Source organism: Abramis brama (assembly GCF_963993115.1).
Source record: "Abramis brama genome assembly, chromosome: 24".
NCBI lineage: Eukaryota > Metazoa > Chordata > Actinopteri > Cypriniformes > Leuciscidae > Abramis > Abramis brama.
In genome coordinates this window covers 4,155,689-4,172,932 of record NC_139986.1, presented here as the reverse complement: position 1 = coordinate 4,172,932, position 17,244 = coordinate 4,155,689, and the positions used below count along the sequence as shown (strand labels likewise).

The window sequence follows — 17,244 nt, the reverse complement described above, 5'->3', positions numbered from 1 at the left end:
AAAATCAGATTAAACTTGAACTGCAATCAATAATGGAAGTCTTGCATCTGAATGTTTCCAAACTTATATCAAGCTTATAGTCTCATTTAGGATGACGCCGATATTTTTGAGGGGTAAAGTTTCAAAATTTCTACTTCCTTGACGATCGAGGTGCAAATTATTGAGGCTTGCCAGCTAGTGCTTAATTTGTTATCCACACATCTTGGAACTGTTAGAATCCATGCTATGCCATAAATATGATGTTCTGATGATAATCTCTTTTTCAAAGAGCTTAGCTGTGATTGATGTCTTCTACTAGACATGTATTTGAATGAACCTGGGAGTTTGTGCAAGAGTTGCAGATCTTCATTGGAGCCTGAATTGCAATGCCATGACTAAAGAAGATTAAACTACATTGGTGCACACAATAGGTCTTTTATCATTCAGTGTTTTACTAATAAAGCTGTCTTTCGAGATCAAAGCCGCAATCCTTTTGACAAAACGAGTGTGACTTTTGTGTAGTTTTTGTTATTGATGGCAATGGCGTTTGCCGTTTGGTTTAAAGCTTAATTAGGCGTTTGCCTTTGCTTTGGCACTCAATCGGTGGCTCACTGTCTCAAATGAAGCAGGTATTGTAGCGTAGAAGATGAATGAAGGCAGCATTGTGAGCTCATGTTTCAAGGAAGGATCTACTTCGCTTGGCGATCAAGATCTGCAGTGTTGCTTCCTTGTAGTTTTCATCAGGTTATGATAAACGGTGAGAGGTGTTCCATTGAGGATCAGATGTTTTTATGTAAAACTTCGTAGATAAGTACGTTTGGTGGACCAGGCAATGGAAAAGACACTTCCCTGGACACGTCTCCATTTCAAGTTGGAAAAATATGGAAGTTTCTTTTCTCAAGACTCACGAGGAGGGTGATGATCTGGGCTCTCCTCCAGGAGACCATCACTATTACCATGATTACTTCTCCAGCTGTTTGGAGCCGGACTGAGGCAAGAGTTGAGGAATGGGTTTTTTGAGGAGTGCGTGGAAAAATCGCCAAGACATGCAGAGTTTGGTCAAGCGTTTTAGTCTTGGATTTAGTGGAAATGTCAGATTTCTGTCAATATGACACTTAGTGTTTAGGAGAGTGGGTCTTGCTTCAGGACAAAGTGATGACTCCACAGTACCAAACATTTTATGATTTAGTTTAGTAGTTTTGTTGATGATTTCTTAAGGATTCCAAGCAGACAGACCCGCAAGATAACATCCCGCAAGACCTTATCAGAACAACCCTGTGACGTACCAGTTGAGATCCGCTTGTTTTGGATGAGGGATGTCTGAGATGTGTAGTCTTATCACATAGCCTGTGCCTTCATCTCAGTTGTTGGAACCAAAGGTTTGGTGTTCGAAGATGCGCACGTTGTTATTTGAGTATCACTTTGCATGTGCGCAATGCGTCCCTGATAAGTGACTGATGTCCACGGACCGTGTCCTGGTCATAAAAACATTCCCATTGGGGAACTTTATCATGATTTGCCTCCTGACTGAAGTGACCTTACCATATGGACCTTAGTCAGGTTAAAAGCCATATTTAAGTTCAGTGGGTTAAACCAAGGGTGTCCAGTCCTGCTCCTGAAGGGTCCGCTTTCCTGCAGAGTTTAGCGTCAACACACCTGGAAGTTTCTGGTAATCCTAAAGACTTTAATTAGCTGGTTCAGGTGTGTTTAATTGGGGTTAAAGGTAAATTATGCAAGAAGCTGGCTGTCTAACAGCAGGATTGAACACCCCTGATTATACCATTGTCTACAGTGGTGTTAATCATAAACCTTGCTGAAAAAAGCTACATCATTGCTTCCCAGTTTTGTTTTAATTTGCTTCAAATTAAATATGGCATTAAACTTACCTAAGGTGAGTAGACCTAGCAAACATGGTTGCCTAATAATGTCTGTGCTGGATATGAGTATACCTGTGCTTAATGCTGCTTTCACGTGCTATCAGAACTACTTCCCACTTCTGAAGTCGTGATTACGAGCTTGTCGCATTCAGGTGTTTAGTTGACGGAAAGAACAGGAACCATGGAGGACACCAGGTTTATAAATCGTATTTAAGCCAAAATATTTAGCATCCCATTCATTGACAACCATATAAACGTTCACCACCCATCTGTAGTCGGCTTGCTGACAGTTCTGGAAGTTTTGTCAAATACAGGCTATCTTCGCGGTGTATGAAACATACAATGCTTCAAATGATTATTCATATATGTACATATGCACTACTTTAACGACAATAAAAGGTGATGTAGCGGTTGTGGTTGTGGAAAAAACGAATAAAGAATAGCAACACTCATTCTTCCCTCCGCCATGTTTAAAGGTTATGACGCCCATCTCTGGAACTTGAGTATCAAAATCATCCCAGAGTTTCCCAGTGGTAAACACGACTTGAGAGGGCGTTCATGTTCAATATTTAACTGGGAAACTCATATTTACGATAATTCTGATAGCATGTGAAGGCAGCTTTAAACTGCTAGATACACCGATCAGCTTATGAGGTAGCTAGCAAGAATTGAAAGCGGTGGTTATCAATCATGTAGACCCAACCAGAAAGTTTTTTTCTTTTTTTTCTTTGGGTTGTGACCAAATTACTTTATTGTCCTTTCTTTTGGGAGCATGGTGGTGTTCACTGATTTTGAAAAGAGCCGTAAAGACTCAATACTTTATTTGTGTCTGATCTGAATGTTCATGCAAGGTGCATAACAACAAAGCATGGACAATTATTATTATTATTTTTTTACAATGATATATTTCAGTCTTGTACTATGTTTTGGCCAATTTAAGTAAAAAAAAAATTGGATGAAGTTTCTAAAATAACCTTTTGATTTTTATTAAAGCTTTCAGAAAAAATGGATAAATCGAGAAATCAATGCCCTCATCAACTTAATTTAGTTACAAAATAATGAATTCTGAATTCAATCCTCTGGATCCTCTACCGAATTCGAGCATTATAGATTTAGCGGGCTGAAGTGACCAGATTTAATGAGGAAACCATTCCGATTATTTGTGTATCCGATTGGAATCAGATCTTAATTATTGACTGTCCACATTGTGTATCGCAACGCTTTGGTTTTCCGGTGTGTACTTTGCAACAACACAGTTTTGTTTCTACAGCGACTCAGCATGTTTCCTATAACAATGTATGACATGTTTACTTTTTAGGCGTGAGAAAGTCTCACAAACCACGCGAAATCCGATCAGTGCAGTCGGACTGAAACGGATTTCCAGAAATGCGCATGCGCGAAACCACATGAATGTAGTTCGAAACGGATTCGTAAAGTGCCGTTCACACTTGCTAAATATGATCGGATTCCAATCGGATATGCACAGCAATCTGGACTGACAGTCTGAACGAGGCTCCGTTTCCACAGATGGACCCGGAGGTGCTGTGAAAATGAAATGTAGTTGTATGTTCACTGTCTCCAAGAAGATGATACCATTCATCTTATGTAATAGGAGTTTATTGATCTGTACAAAGGAAGAAATAAACAACATAAATCAATATTATCATCTCTTTTATGTCATCCAGAGCAGAAAAATGTGGCGTGTCAGAATTTTAATGGTTAAAAAGTACACATAAAGGCTTAACAATACGAGTAAATGTCATTCGAAATGTTAGCCTGCATGATTTTGGCTTCCACTGCTATGGAAATTAAATTGATGGCATTTGATGAAGACCTGCTGGGAATTATAATGACTTAACTCATGCTGTGCGTGAGACAATTAAGACAAGAAACAAAATTCATACTGAAACATGTCAGCTATAGGAAGGGAAAGGACTTGAGAGATAACAGTAGGGACACCGTGTGACTTAAATGACTAGCGTCTTCATGTAGTTCCCTAAATACAAAAATGTACTCTACATGATTTTGCAACCAAAGCCAGTGTAACTCCCTAAACGTTAGATGCAGATGATCATAGTGTATTATTAGCTTACATTTGATTGCAACATCAGATATATAAAAATGTAGTGGAACTGGAAGTATCATCTTAATGAATGTAGGGCTACTGAAACTCGCATATAGACTTTACTTGTTTTGACATTAGCAGGAAATCAAGCCAGAAAGCCATGCAAACACTGTCATTCCTTATTAGTCACTAACATAATGTCTGAACGAGCAAAGACATTCCTCATTACACTATTTGCTGATACTGTTAGTGTGGAACACGCCTTCTGAAAGAGGTTGATGGCTATAAAGATGCCAGCTCAACTGCGCCCTCCAGTGGCCAACATGAGGCATTACACACATGCTAATACATCACACTAGCTCACATGCTATCCACCCTTTACATACAGTTCGTAAAATCAGCATTAGTGAATCTCAAATAGTGTTGTTGTTTTTTAATTGCCATACTGGTGATTTTTTTTGTAGGTGTTTGCGCTACGGAAGAGTAGCGGTTCGTGATGATTCTCACATTAATTTCATCATTTAAAAAAGCGAGTAATCCCAGCCCGAAACCACCACAGCAGTCATTACATGTATCATTCTTAAAGCCATAATACAATTACATTAATAAACTGAGCTAGATGTCCATGTTTACAAGCACACTTTTATGGTGTGGTTGTTTCCAGCATTCTGGCTATGTTTAAAATAGCTTACTACTGTTCAGCATGCATTGTGTATCATATTTCCAGAGAGCAAGTAAAACAGGCTTTATTCCTCACATTTTAACTGTATTATATTACATTGTTGTAATATGATCTTGTCACATTAATTCAGTGGCATCTTCACTTTTATGTTGTGTTTTTAAAATGTTGGGGTTTTTAGTGCACCGTAAAAAAAATAATACTATTTTCCAGCAAGGACACATTAAATTGATCACACAATGTTGCAAAATATTTCTATTTCAAACAATTAACATGGTTTACAAAAAAATATGAAGCAGCACAACTGTTTCTAGAGCATCAAATCATCATATTAGAGTGATTTCTGAAGGATCATGTGACACTGGAGTAATGATGCTGAACATTAAGCTTTGATCACAGGAATAAATTACACTTTACTATATATTCACATAAAACAGTTATTTTAAATTGTAATAATATTTCACAATGTTACTGTAATTATGATCAAATGAATGCAGCCTTGGTGAGCAGAAGACACTTCTTTCATAAACATTATAAAATCTTACGGACCCCAAACTTTTTGTGTATACATGAATATGTATTCATACACTGCAGCAACAGTAAGAAGCAGAAACAGTGTGTTAGTGTGCTATTTTAAACACAGCCAGTCGTACTACACACCCTCACCTGGAAAGGACATCATTTTATTGCATGGCAGAAGTATGCAGTTTGGGACTGTGCAAACGAACACGATTAATTTCAACATTCGAAAGTTTATTCATAGATGTGGATGGCCCACATGATCTCATATCTCAGAATCGCATGATCCAGATTCTTGGAAGGGAAGGGAATGTGTTTCGACCTGTAACCCTTTCAAACACACTCCTGCCACATCTCCCAGCCCTCACACACACTCCTGCCACATCTCCCAGCCCTCACACACACTCCTGCCACATCTCCCAGCCCTCACACACACTCCTGCCACATCTCCCAGCCCTCACACACACTCCTGCCACATCTCCCAGCCCTCACACACACACTCCTGCCACTTCTCCAGTCCACCGGGACGCTTCACTGCCTCTGGTTATCTGTGATCGCTCGCTAGACATGTCTGCACGACCAAATCAAAATACTTTAATTACATTAAAATATGATAAAGTGAATCAAAGTGCATACATTTAAACTGTTAAATGTTTTCATTAAAACATGAATATTTGGGGCAAAATAATGTTGATTCGTCTGAAGTTGACCTTCTTTCCTGTATAGGCCATACATAGCGCCTGTAGTTTAGTTGTATTTTACCCAGAATACTCCTCTAAAGTGCCCCTATTGTGCTATTTTTAAGGTTCCTGTTTTGGATTCTCCTATAATAGGTTTACATTCATCCGAGGTCAAAAAACACTTTCATTTTCTTATAATACACATTGCAGCATCAGCTCTTTTATCAGTGTCTGAAGCGGACTCACTAAACCCCTCCTCTCCGAGAGCCTACTCTGCTCTGATTGGTCAGAAGACTCAGTCTGTTGTGACTGGTCTACTCTGCTCTGATTGGTCAGAAGACTCAGTCTGTTGTGACTGGTCTACTCTGCTCTGATTGGTCAGATGGTCCAGTCTGTTGTGATTGGTCTACTCTGCTCTGATTGGTCAGATGGCCCAGTCTGTTGTGATTGATCTACTCTGCTCTGATTGGTCAGATGGCCCAATCTGTTGTGATTGGTCTACTCTGCTCTGATTGGTCAGATGGTCCAGTCTGTTGTGATTGATCTACTCTGCTCTGATTGGTCAGATGGTCCAGTCTGTTGTGATTGATCTACTCTGCTCTGATTGGTCAGATGGTCCAGTCTGTTGTGATTGATCTACTCTGCTCTGATTGGTCAGATGGTCCAGTCTGTTGTGATTGATCTACTCTGCTCTGATTGGTCAGATGACCCAGTCAGTTGTGATTGGTCTACTCTGCTCTGATTGGTCAGATGACCCAGTCAGTTGTGATTGATCTACTCTGCTCTGATTGGTCAGATGACCCAGTCAGTTGTGATTGATCTACTCTGCTCTGATTGGTCAGATGACCCAGTCAGTTGTGATTGGTCTACTCTGCTCTGATTGGTCAGATGACCCAGTCAGTTGTGATTGATCTACTCTGCTCTGATTGGTCAGATGGTCCAGTCTGTTGTGATTGATCTACTCTGCTCTGATTGGTCAGATGACCCAGTCTGTTGTGATTGATCTACTCTGCTCTGATTGGTCAGATGGTCCAGTCTGTTGTGATTGATCTACTCTGCTCTGATTGGTCAGATGGTCCAGTCTGTTGTGATTGATCTACTCTGCTCTGATTGGTCAGATGACCCAGTCAGTTGTGATTGGTCTACTCTGCTCTGATTGGTCAGATGACCCAGTCAGTTGTGATTGATCTACTCTGCTCTGATTGGTCAGATGACCCAGTCAGTTGTGATTGATCTACTCTGCTCTGATTGGTCAGATGACCCAGTCAGTTGTGATTGGTCTACTCTGCTCTGATTGGTCAGATGACCCAGTCAGTTGTGATTGATCTACTCTGCTCTGATTGGTCAGATGGTCCAGTCTGTTGTGATTGATCTACTCTGCTCTGATTGGTCAGATGACCCAGTCTGTTGTGATTGATCTACTCTGCTCTGATTGGTCAGATGACCCAGTCTGTTGTGATTGGTCGACTGTTTACAGCACGTCGGAAAGCAAATTTCAGCTCTGGATCTTCCCCAGCACTTGAACACAGTGATACGAACATTAACGATGCCATTGATTTTTCCGTATCAATTCCAGCACGAGTCCTCATCCTTTGGAAGTGCAGCAAAGTAGATTTGTGCAGAAAAAAAGCATTTTCTCGACACGAACCAAACTCTTCCAGTCTCAGCTACAACTGCAGTGCTAAAGGGTCAAAGTAGACGTTGTTCACAGGCAGCCAATGGGCATTATGCACATTTATTACATTGCTAGGTAGATTCCAGCAGGAAGTAATTAAGAATTACTGAGGACTCGTTTCAGGCAGTTCAGAATCACTTCTTTCTTTTGGGAGACAATAACTCCATTAATCTGCACTCTGATCTTTGAAACTTTGGAGACCTTTTACATTCAAAAACTGCTGTATTACACACTGCATGAAAGGTAATATCTGAAAAAATCATAATAGGGGCACTTTAAGATTTGTGTGATTCTTTTGTTTTTTAATTAAAGTTGTATACTGATTTGACTGCGTCATTATGGCATATGTTAACAATCCATTGATGAACCATTGATGAATCATTGATGAACCAACTGATGGAAGTTGGCATCTCATCAGAAGTAGAGTCTGTCTGAGATGGCCGCTGGAAAGTGGGTCATTATTTGCATGCGAATCCACCAGTGCGGTTCCATGGGGTTGTACCGTGTGTATGGCCGTTTGGACATGATGGCATCCGTGATGTCGTCTAGAACCGGCTCGACTTCTCGCTGGCCGCTGTTGCAGTAGGAGCGCATAAGAGCCATGTACTGCTCAAAGTGAGCTTTCCCATAGTCCTCCTGGACACCAGGGGGCGCCTCCTTCCACAGCTTCTCTGCTGTAGTCGTGACTATGTCACGTGTTAGGATGCCTGTGGCCACGATAAAGTTTCCGGGCTCAATGACGGAAACATTGACACCCCAAGCCTTCATTTCATACCTGAGACAGTCAGAAAAAGCCTCAACTCCGTATTTGGAAACACAGTAAGGGGATCGGAGAGCGTTTCCCATTCTGCCGTACATGCTAGCGATGTTCACCACACGACCTGTGACCAAAAGACAAAAAAAGTGAGGAGCGGTGCAGAGGACTACACACAATTTCAATTTAAATAACTGTTTTCAAATGTTAACTCTTTCCTTGCCATTGACGAACATTTCCGGCTTCGCGTGTTTTCACTTTTATACACTAGAGGGCGCTATTACACATCTTCTGAAAGAGTACAGAATCTCCTGATCAAAACCATAGACAGTATAAGAAGCGGACAGAGCCATCTCATTGGATCTCAATTGAGACAAGTGAAGCCCATTTTTAGCGATTTCTTAGCACTTCCTTTCCTGACGCGCAGACTCAAACCGAGCAAAGCGTTACACGGACCACGTGAGCTGTCTTCTAGTAGCTGTGCCAAGAGAAATCTGAATCATTCCCTTCCGAATCTTGCAGAGACGGAGAGTGTGAGTAGGAGCTGTACATGAGCAACTTTTGCTAGGTATTCTGATTAATTATATTGTCATTTTGCCTCCACGTCTCCCCGATTGCCCGCGAGCTTCTCCTCCCGTCCATACGGTAATCTCTCTACTGTGCGACAGAGAGTCGCGTGGTTATGACGCAATCGTTAGCCTACTTTTACAAAAACTGCTTCTATGGGGCCATAACATAAGCTACAAGGTAATGGAGCATTTTATACATTGTCGTGTTTCTTTAGAAATAAATAATGGACAAATGGAGTCTTCAAACGCCTCAGATGTAAAGTTATTCGCTGTCAAAGTGACGCCAAAATGAATGGGAGTCAATGGGATGCTAACTGCAGGTGAAGTTCTGCTACAAGATGGTGGCACGCGGCCGGCTTCAACTTCCGGTCGACTTCCTTCCCGCCTGATCAAAACACAGAAGAAGCAGCAGAAACACGCAATAGCATATGTAAAATAACACGATCATCAACATTAAACAGCATATAAAACAAAACTGCTTAATGTTTCTGAGTGAAGTGTCGACCCAGGACGAGCTACAGTGAAGCTTTAGGGGTGTTGATGGACTCGATCGACTCCATCTGAGCTTTGATCATCGTTCTGAATCCCATCCAGACGTAGTCTTTGACAAAAACATGATTTTCTCAGCTTTTTCCTCAAAATGTTGATTTTTTTTTATTTTTATGAAACTTACCCACATTCAAGTGTTAATAAAAAAGAGTGCATGAATCTAGTATAAAACGTTTTCTTTTTTTCCAGGCTCTGTTCTTTCGTTTGATATATATACAGATATATAAGTTTTGTGAAAATGATCAAAAATGCTGGTGGGGAAAGAGTTAAAATGTAATTTATTCCTGTGATGTAAGCTGAATTTTTAGCATTATTACAACAATTAAAAATGATAAAAATTCACTGAAAATGTTGGATCGCAAAAAAAACACAAAAGTGTTTGTCAGGCCACACACGGTTCAACATTCCTTTAATTCAGGGAAACATTAACAGAAGCAAAAACATTAACATTCCTATGCAGCTTTTGAGTTAATCTGAGCCAAATAACATATTCTCTGAACCCAAAGTTGATTAAAAGGAATGCTCGTTGTCACAGGTTTACTGCACCTTTAGCCCTGCGGATGAGAGGCAGAAAGGCTTTGGTGACTCTGATGGTTCCCCACAGGTTGACCTCTGACACCTGCCTGTACGTGTCCATGCTCGTGAACTCCACCTCACCGAACGTGGAGATGCCAGCATTGTTGACCACAGCCCACAGACCTGCACACACACACACACACACACACACGCTTGCGTAATTCAGATGAGCAGACATCCTGAGCACATTCAGACAGTTGTGAAAAATATATATACACACACTGGAAGTCAGAAGTTTGGAATAATCAAGATTTTTTGATATTTTTGAAAGAAGTCTCTTCTGCTCTGTATAAAAAATACAGTAAAAACAGTAATATTGTGAAATATTATTATTTTAAATAACTGTTTTCTATATGAATATATTTTAAAATGTAATTTATTCCTGTGATCAAAGCTGGATTCTCAGCATCATTACTCCAGTCTTCAGTGTCACATGATCCTTCAGAAATCATTCTAATATGATGATTTGATGCACAAGAAACATTTATGATTATTATCAATGTTGAAAACAGTGAACAGAAAATAGTTTAAACATATTTAAACTATGAAACACTTCCATCAAAGAGTTTGGGGTAATTTTAAATTTAAATTAATATTTGTATTCTGCAAGGATGCATTACATTGATTCAAGTGACACATACATTTATAATGTTACAAAAGATTTCTGTTTCAAATAAATGCTGTTCTTTTGAACCTTCTATTCATCAGAGAATCCTGTAGAAAAGTTATGTTCAAATGTAATTATATTACTGTTTTTTACTGTATGTTTGATCATATAAACGCAGCCTTGGTGAGCAGAAGAAAACATTGAAAAACCTTAATTATTCCAAGCTTTTGATCACCAGTGTAAAAATGTTTTTGCCTGCCTTATTAAACTGTTAGATCTAATAGCTTATGAAAACAAATATACTCACTTTTGGAAATCTGAAAAAGATTTTCATTGTCGATCATCTTAAAAACATTACAAGTAGAAATCAGCAGGTTTTATTCTGTGATGGGTTTAATTATCAACGTTAGAGCAATAAAAAAGACTAATAAATCTGATTTATTCGGATTTTTATTTTATTTTGACAATCTTCTTCACTGCGGATCTTTAGCTAAAATTTCCATATTTCCTCTGCACTGCCATCGGTTATTTGATTTTCTGAGTCTACACAGCCGTAGATGGTGTGTTTGGTGGTGTGTGTGTGTGTGTGGAGGGGGTGTGGCACAGTGATTGACAGCAGGGGGCGGAGTCATTATTCTCTCTAATCAAATGAGCTTTAATAGTTTATAGCACCCTTCAGATTAATGGCTGGTAATCACTCTTCACATAAACCATATCACTAGATCCATGAGCTAAAAATCAGACACGCATAAAAAATAACGAGCAACATATGTTTCCTTGAAATTATGGCATATCACTATAAAACAGTTGACTAGTTTACAAAGCACATTAATATTCACTAACATCATAAACTCAAAACTGAAGCTGATCCTTGTGTTTCTCCTTGATTTAAACACTTGAATATGATGAAATAAATCATATTTAAACTGAAGACACTTATAAACTGATCACTGAAGGACCAGGTGCAGTTGTGTGGAGTTTGGTGTGTGTGTGTGTGTTCTTGTATATGCGGTTTATGAGGACATAAGTGTGTATAATGACATGGGTATTACACTTCCTGTGTCATCATAAAGCAAACGGCTTAAGCCTTTGACACATTTAACGACTAGCTGAAACATTGTAAGACTGAAATGAACACACTTACAGACTGTTTCCATCGACTGGAGACTGAACACAACGGTCTCTGACTCAAGTGTGTTTGGGCAGGATCAGTCGCAAGTATCAAATTACATTCATAATCAGCCTTACAGTCGTTAAGTGTGTCCCCAGCTTAAAAAAAAAAAACATACTACACTTTTTTAGAGTTTTCTGTGATGCGTAGGTTTAGGGGTAGGGTTAGTGTAAGGGGACAAAATATACAGTTTGTACAGTATAAAATCACTACGTCTATGGAAAGTCTATATAAAACATGAAAATGTGTGTGTGCGCACTTTGACGGTAAAAGATTAAACAAATCCACTAGACGGTAAACGATTAAACAAATCCACTAGACGGTAAACGATTAAACAAATCCACTAGACGGTAAACGATTAAACAAATCCACTTGACGGTAAACGATTAAACAAATCCACTTGACGGTAAACGATTAAACAAATCCACTTGACGGTAAACGATTAAACAAATCCACTAGACGGTAAACGATTAAACAAATCCACTTGACGGTAAACGATTAAACAAATCCACTTGACGGTAAACGATTAAACAAATCCACTAGACGGTAAACGATTAAACAAATCCACTAGACGGTAAACGATTAAACAAATCCACTAGACGGTAAACGATTAAACAAATCCACTAGACGGTAAACGATTAAACAAATCCACTAGACGGTAAACGATTAAACAAATCCACTTGACGGTAAACGATTAAACAAATCCACTAGACGGTAAACGATTAAACAAATCCACTTGACGGTAAACGATTAAACAAATCCACTTGACGGTAAACGATTAAACAAATCCACTAGACGGTAAACGATTAAAAAAAAAGATGTTACAAAATAGAGATGCAAAAGTTTAGATATGATTTACATGTATTTAACACAATAATTTTGAACACATCATACAAAATCATTCTGATTTCTAAAGACTGAAATTGGAAAACATTGCATCAACTGATCAATTATTTGAATATACTGACAGGCCTGATTTTTAATAGAAATAAATAAATCTGCATATAATTGTATATAAAAATTCTAATAAAAAAATACATATTGAAAAACATGGAGCAGCTAAATCTCCACACAAACAGAACAGAGGAGCTTCAGCTCACAAAAAGAGAACGCGGCAGAGCTCGTCATAAAGCTCGGCTTTTCAGAGATGGCGAGAACTGAGGGATTTGACATTTTGTAAAAGTGACGCAGAGATAATGGTGTTTTTATTACTCAACAGGAGAGTAAGGTGTTTTATTGAACAGATAAATTGCCATTTGTAGTTCACTGTAAAGCATTGTCTATTGTCTACTGTGTCATTTCATTGAGGTTGTTGTAACATTGTGCTGGAATTTATTTTCAAGGAAGTGCATATTAATGGGTAAAGCTACAGTAACATCTTCAGATAGTCAAGCTTGAGATCCTCTCCATCTAAACTGGTTTTATCTCTAGTAGTGAATGTTTTATGAGCTGTGGGATCATCATATTCATCCGCACAGTCACACAGAGACGAAGCACAACCAAAACAATGTTCTTCTGCAAAATGCAGCTTTGTTTTTTAACCACTAGAGGGCCAAAAGCTACATAGTGTTGAAGCACTACAATTATTACCTAGAAATAAATAAAAACAAACTAAGCACAAATAGCAATATTTAAAATAATAATAATAAAATGACAAAAGCACATACCAAATATATGAAAAATTAAACTAAAATTAACGTGAAAACTAAAAAAAATTCAAATTAAAGCTTATTCAAAATATATAATATAGCTAAAATGAAAACTAAAATAAACCTGTCAACTAACCAAAAAAAAGAAGTATAAAATAAATAAATAAATAAAATATAAATATAAAAATAAAAGCTAAATCAAAATAAATACAAAATGATGTCCCTATTTTTCATCAGTATTGTCTGGTTCTCTGAAATGACCTTTGAACTCATCATCCACAAACAACCCTCACCTTTCTCCGAGTCTTCCAGGTTGTCAGTGACGAACTGAAGCGCCTGAGAGACTTGCTCCTCACTGCAGACGTCCAGCTGAACGACCTTTAACCTCTCCGAATGAACTCGCTCCAGATCCTGCGCACCTTCTCCATCCTTATTACACACACACACACACACACACACACACACACACACACACACACACACACACACACACACACACACACACACACACACACACACACACACACACACACACACAATACACCAGCATGACGTTACATACGCTGCAGGCTGTGCCATTAAAACATACACTCTGAATCAACATACACCAATGCTACATTTTTCTAAATGTCATAATCATTTGTTAACAAACAAGTATTCATTACTTCATTGAGCTCATTGTTTCTGCATTGAATTATTACATAGTTTAAATTAATACCTTTTTTGCTAACTGTGCTTTTGTATATGTACATTTCTGAAATACATAACTTAGACAGTCTGATAACAGATCACTCTAAAATATAATGTGGACTCATGTATTTACTGTAAAGCTGCTTTGAAATGATGTGTATTGTGAATAGCGCTATACAAATAAATGTGAATTGACTTGACTTGTACACAGGCTGTTCGTTATAAGAGGAGGAATTTAGTGAGTTAGTACATGCTTGTATATAAAACATTTAGATTGAATTTCCAGCCACAAATAACAATATCATAATAATATATATAAATAACCGTGATATGAAAAGTTGGTCATACTGCTAGAATTATGAAAAGGTTTCACACAGAAGTGTGTTGTCACTATGCAAGAATGATTTGCAAGAATCTTGTGAAATATATGCCAATGGAATATTTCTGATTATTTATCAACTGATGTACAACAGAATCTCACACACACACACACACACACACACACACACACACACACACACACACACACACACACACACACACACACACACACACACACACACATCGCAGGAACAGTTGAACCATTACCTTAAACAAACAACCTGCAAACACAGTGAAGCCGAGCTTGTGTAAGTGCTTAGCCAAGGCGAGTCCAAACCCAGAGTCACAGCCAGTCACCAGCACGGCTTTCCCTTCAGCCTGACAAGAAAATATTATACAATATTACTTTCATAAAGCCACAGCATTACTGTGCAACTGCAACTGAGTGTGCCAACAATCCCCTGCCCGAGCGAGAGAGAAACCAACACCTCATCTGAGCGCAGATTCCTGCGATTTCTCCACTCTAAATCAGTGGTTTTCAAACTGTGATCAGCTGATCTGAAATCAGGCGTCATTGATCAAATAACCAGCGTTAGTTTAAAAGATAAATCAACTCAAATGATTGTGTTAACATACACTGTGTTTATATGTCAAGTGAGTGTTGTAGCCTGTTGTTGTCAATGAGTGTTGTAATTTGAGAGCCTTGTTGTTACCAAGTCAAATTCCTAGTTTGTCTCTGCAAACATGGCCAATAAAGTTGATTATGATTATGATATATACATATAAATATATTTTATATTAGCTAAAATTAATTTCAAAAAAATAATTCGTAATAACAAAAAAAAAATACTTTTTATATAATAATTATGTTATACAATATAACAAAACAACATATAGGCTAACATAATATAACATGATGTTATAATATATAATTTATAAGTACATTATTTCTTCATATTTTTTACATTACCTAAAATGTTTTTTTTATTTTTTTTTACTTCCCCTTAAATTACAAATTACACACACACACACACACACACACACATTTCATGCAATTTTATAGCATTAGCTCTATCATTCATTCACACTATCGAGGCTGAAATGAAAAGAAATAATACTACAAATATAAAATTATGCATTCATATATATATACATATATATATATATATATATATATATATATATTGTGTGCACTGAGACCAATTTTTATAGCTGATGGATTAACTACATAAAAAAAACTAAATAAATAACAAGCAAAGATACATAATTATCAATATATTTTATGGCATATGTTGCATAACTACCATTTATACCACACATGCAGTGCATAAATTTCTATATCACATACTATATAACAGCAGCATTGATTCCAGTGTGAGTTTGCCTGTAGTGTAGTGTAGTGTAGTGTAGTGTAGTGTACTGTACCGTCAGTGTCCCGCGGGGGAGTCGAGGCACGGCCACGTACAGCACGAACAGCGCGTACACCAGCACTATGCACTCGGTGACGCTGGTCTCCGGGAACCCGCAGGCCCGCGCGCACAGGTTGAGCACTGACGGCAGGCCGAAGCCGAGGACGAGCGTGAGGAACACCGAGAAGAAGACGAGCAGCGCCACTCTCAGCATCCGCAGAGCCGCCATCTTGACCAGCACTGCTCACTGTTCACACACAACACTGCTCTGCTCTGGCGGAGGAGGCGGGCCGTGGACGCACAGTTTATGAATTATGCAAATATACGCAAATTACAGTATCTTTACCTATTCAAAACTAGAGCGAATACGGTTAAGGGGCGGTGCCACTACAGGCATACATTATGATAACATTCCGTTTCATTATTCGACTACCAAACTTCTGTCAACAAACAAATGCATACAAAACAGGCAAGCAGTAGCGGTCAAAAGTTTGGAAACATTATCATTTTTAAATGTTTTTGAAAGCAGTCTCTTATGCTCATCAGGCCTGCATTTGATCGAAAATACAGAAAAAACAGTAATGTTGTGAAATATTATTACAATTTAAAATAATGGTTTTCTATTTGAACTTTGAAATATAATTTATTTCTGTGCCGCAAAGCTGAATTTTCAGCATCATTACTCCAGTCTTCAGTGTCACATGATCCTTCAGAAATCATTCTAATATGATGATTTATTATCAATGTTGGAAACAGTTGTGCTGCTTAATATTTATGTACTGTGCTGAATCTTTTCAAGATTCTTCGATGGATATTTTTTTTTTTAAAAAGAACAGCATATTTTGTCACAATATACATTACAGTTCAAAAGTGTGGGGTCAGTAATTTTTTTCTTTCTTTTTTTGAAAGAAATAATACTTTTATTCAGCAAAGATGTGTTAAATTGATAAAAAGTGATAATATTTTCTAATAATATAAATCGTAACTATTTTGAATAAATGTTGTTCTTTTAACTTATTAATCAATTAATCCTGAAAAAAGATTATATTAGATAAAGTAAAAATTTAAAGTATATTAAAATAGAAAATCATTATTTTAAATTGTAATAATATTTCACAATATTACAGTTTTTCTGTATTTTTGATCAAATAAATGCAGGATTGATGATCATATATATATATATATATATATATATATATATATATATATATATATATTTTTTTTTTTTTTTTTTATCAATGTACGTAATGATAATGATTATATTACCGTAACCCAAAGGTGAACAATGTTTCAGTGAAGCATATTTGAAATGGTCCATTGTTAATTCAAAATAATAATAAAAAAGCAGAAGAGAATGAGTGTGAAATCACGTATTTATAGTCTATAATTTTGTTTATTGTTTTAGTAGGCTACAGTAAACTGCAACCACTGTTCTCAATACTTCGATATGGGTGACGTTTGCTGTTTCTTTGTTA

General features: G+C 37.7%; 1 protein-coding gene across 2 annotated transcripts; it reads right to left on the bottom strand.

The window, feature by feature from the left end:
- Positions 1-3,510: 3,510 nt before the first annotated feature.
- bdh1 (3-hydroxybutyrate dehydrogenase, type 1) lies at positions 3,511-16,142 on the bottom strand. 2 transcript variants are annotated; one of them, XR_014604425.1, is made up of 6 exons: positions 15,786-16,142; positions 14,628-14,738; positions 13,643-13,778; positions 9,893-10,045; positions 5,620-8,355; positions 3,511-5,557 (listed from the first exon to the last, which is right to left on the bottom strand). XR_014604425.1 is itself a non-coding variant. In XM_084102333.1 (5 exons), exons 1-5 carry the CDS (start codon positions 15,996-15,998, stop codon positions 7,889-7,891), a joined length of 1,080 nt encoding a protein of 359 aa, XP_083958459.1. In that variant the 5' UTR covers positions 15,999-16,142; the 3' UTR covers positions 3,511-7,888. The 2 variants fall into 2 exon arrangements, 1 of the variants encoding a protein (XP_083958459.1); XM_084102333.1 differs by having other exon boundaries at positions 3,511-8,355.
- Positions 16,143-17,244: the final 1,102 nt, after the last annotated feature.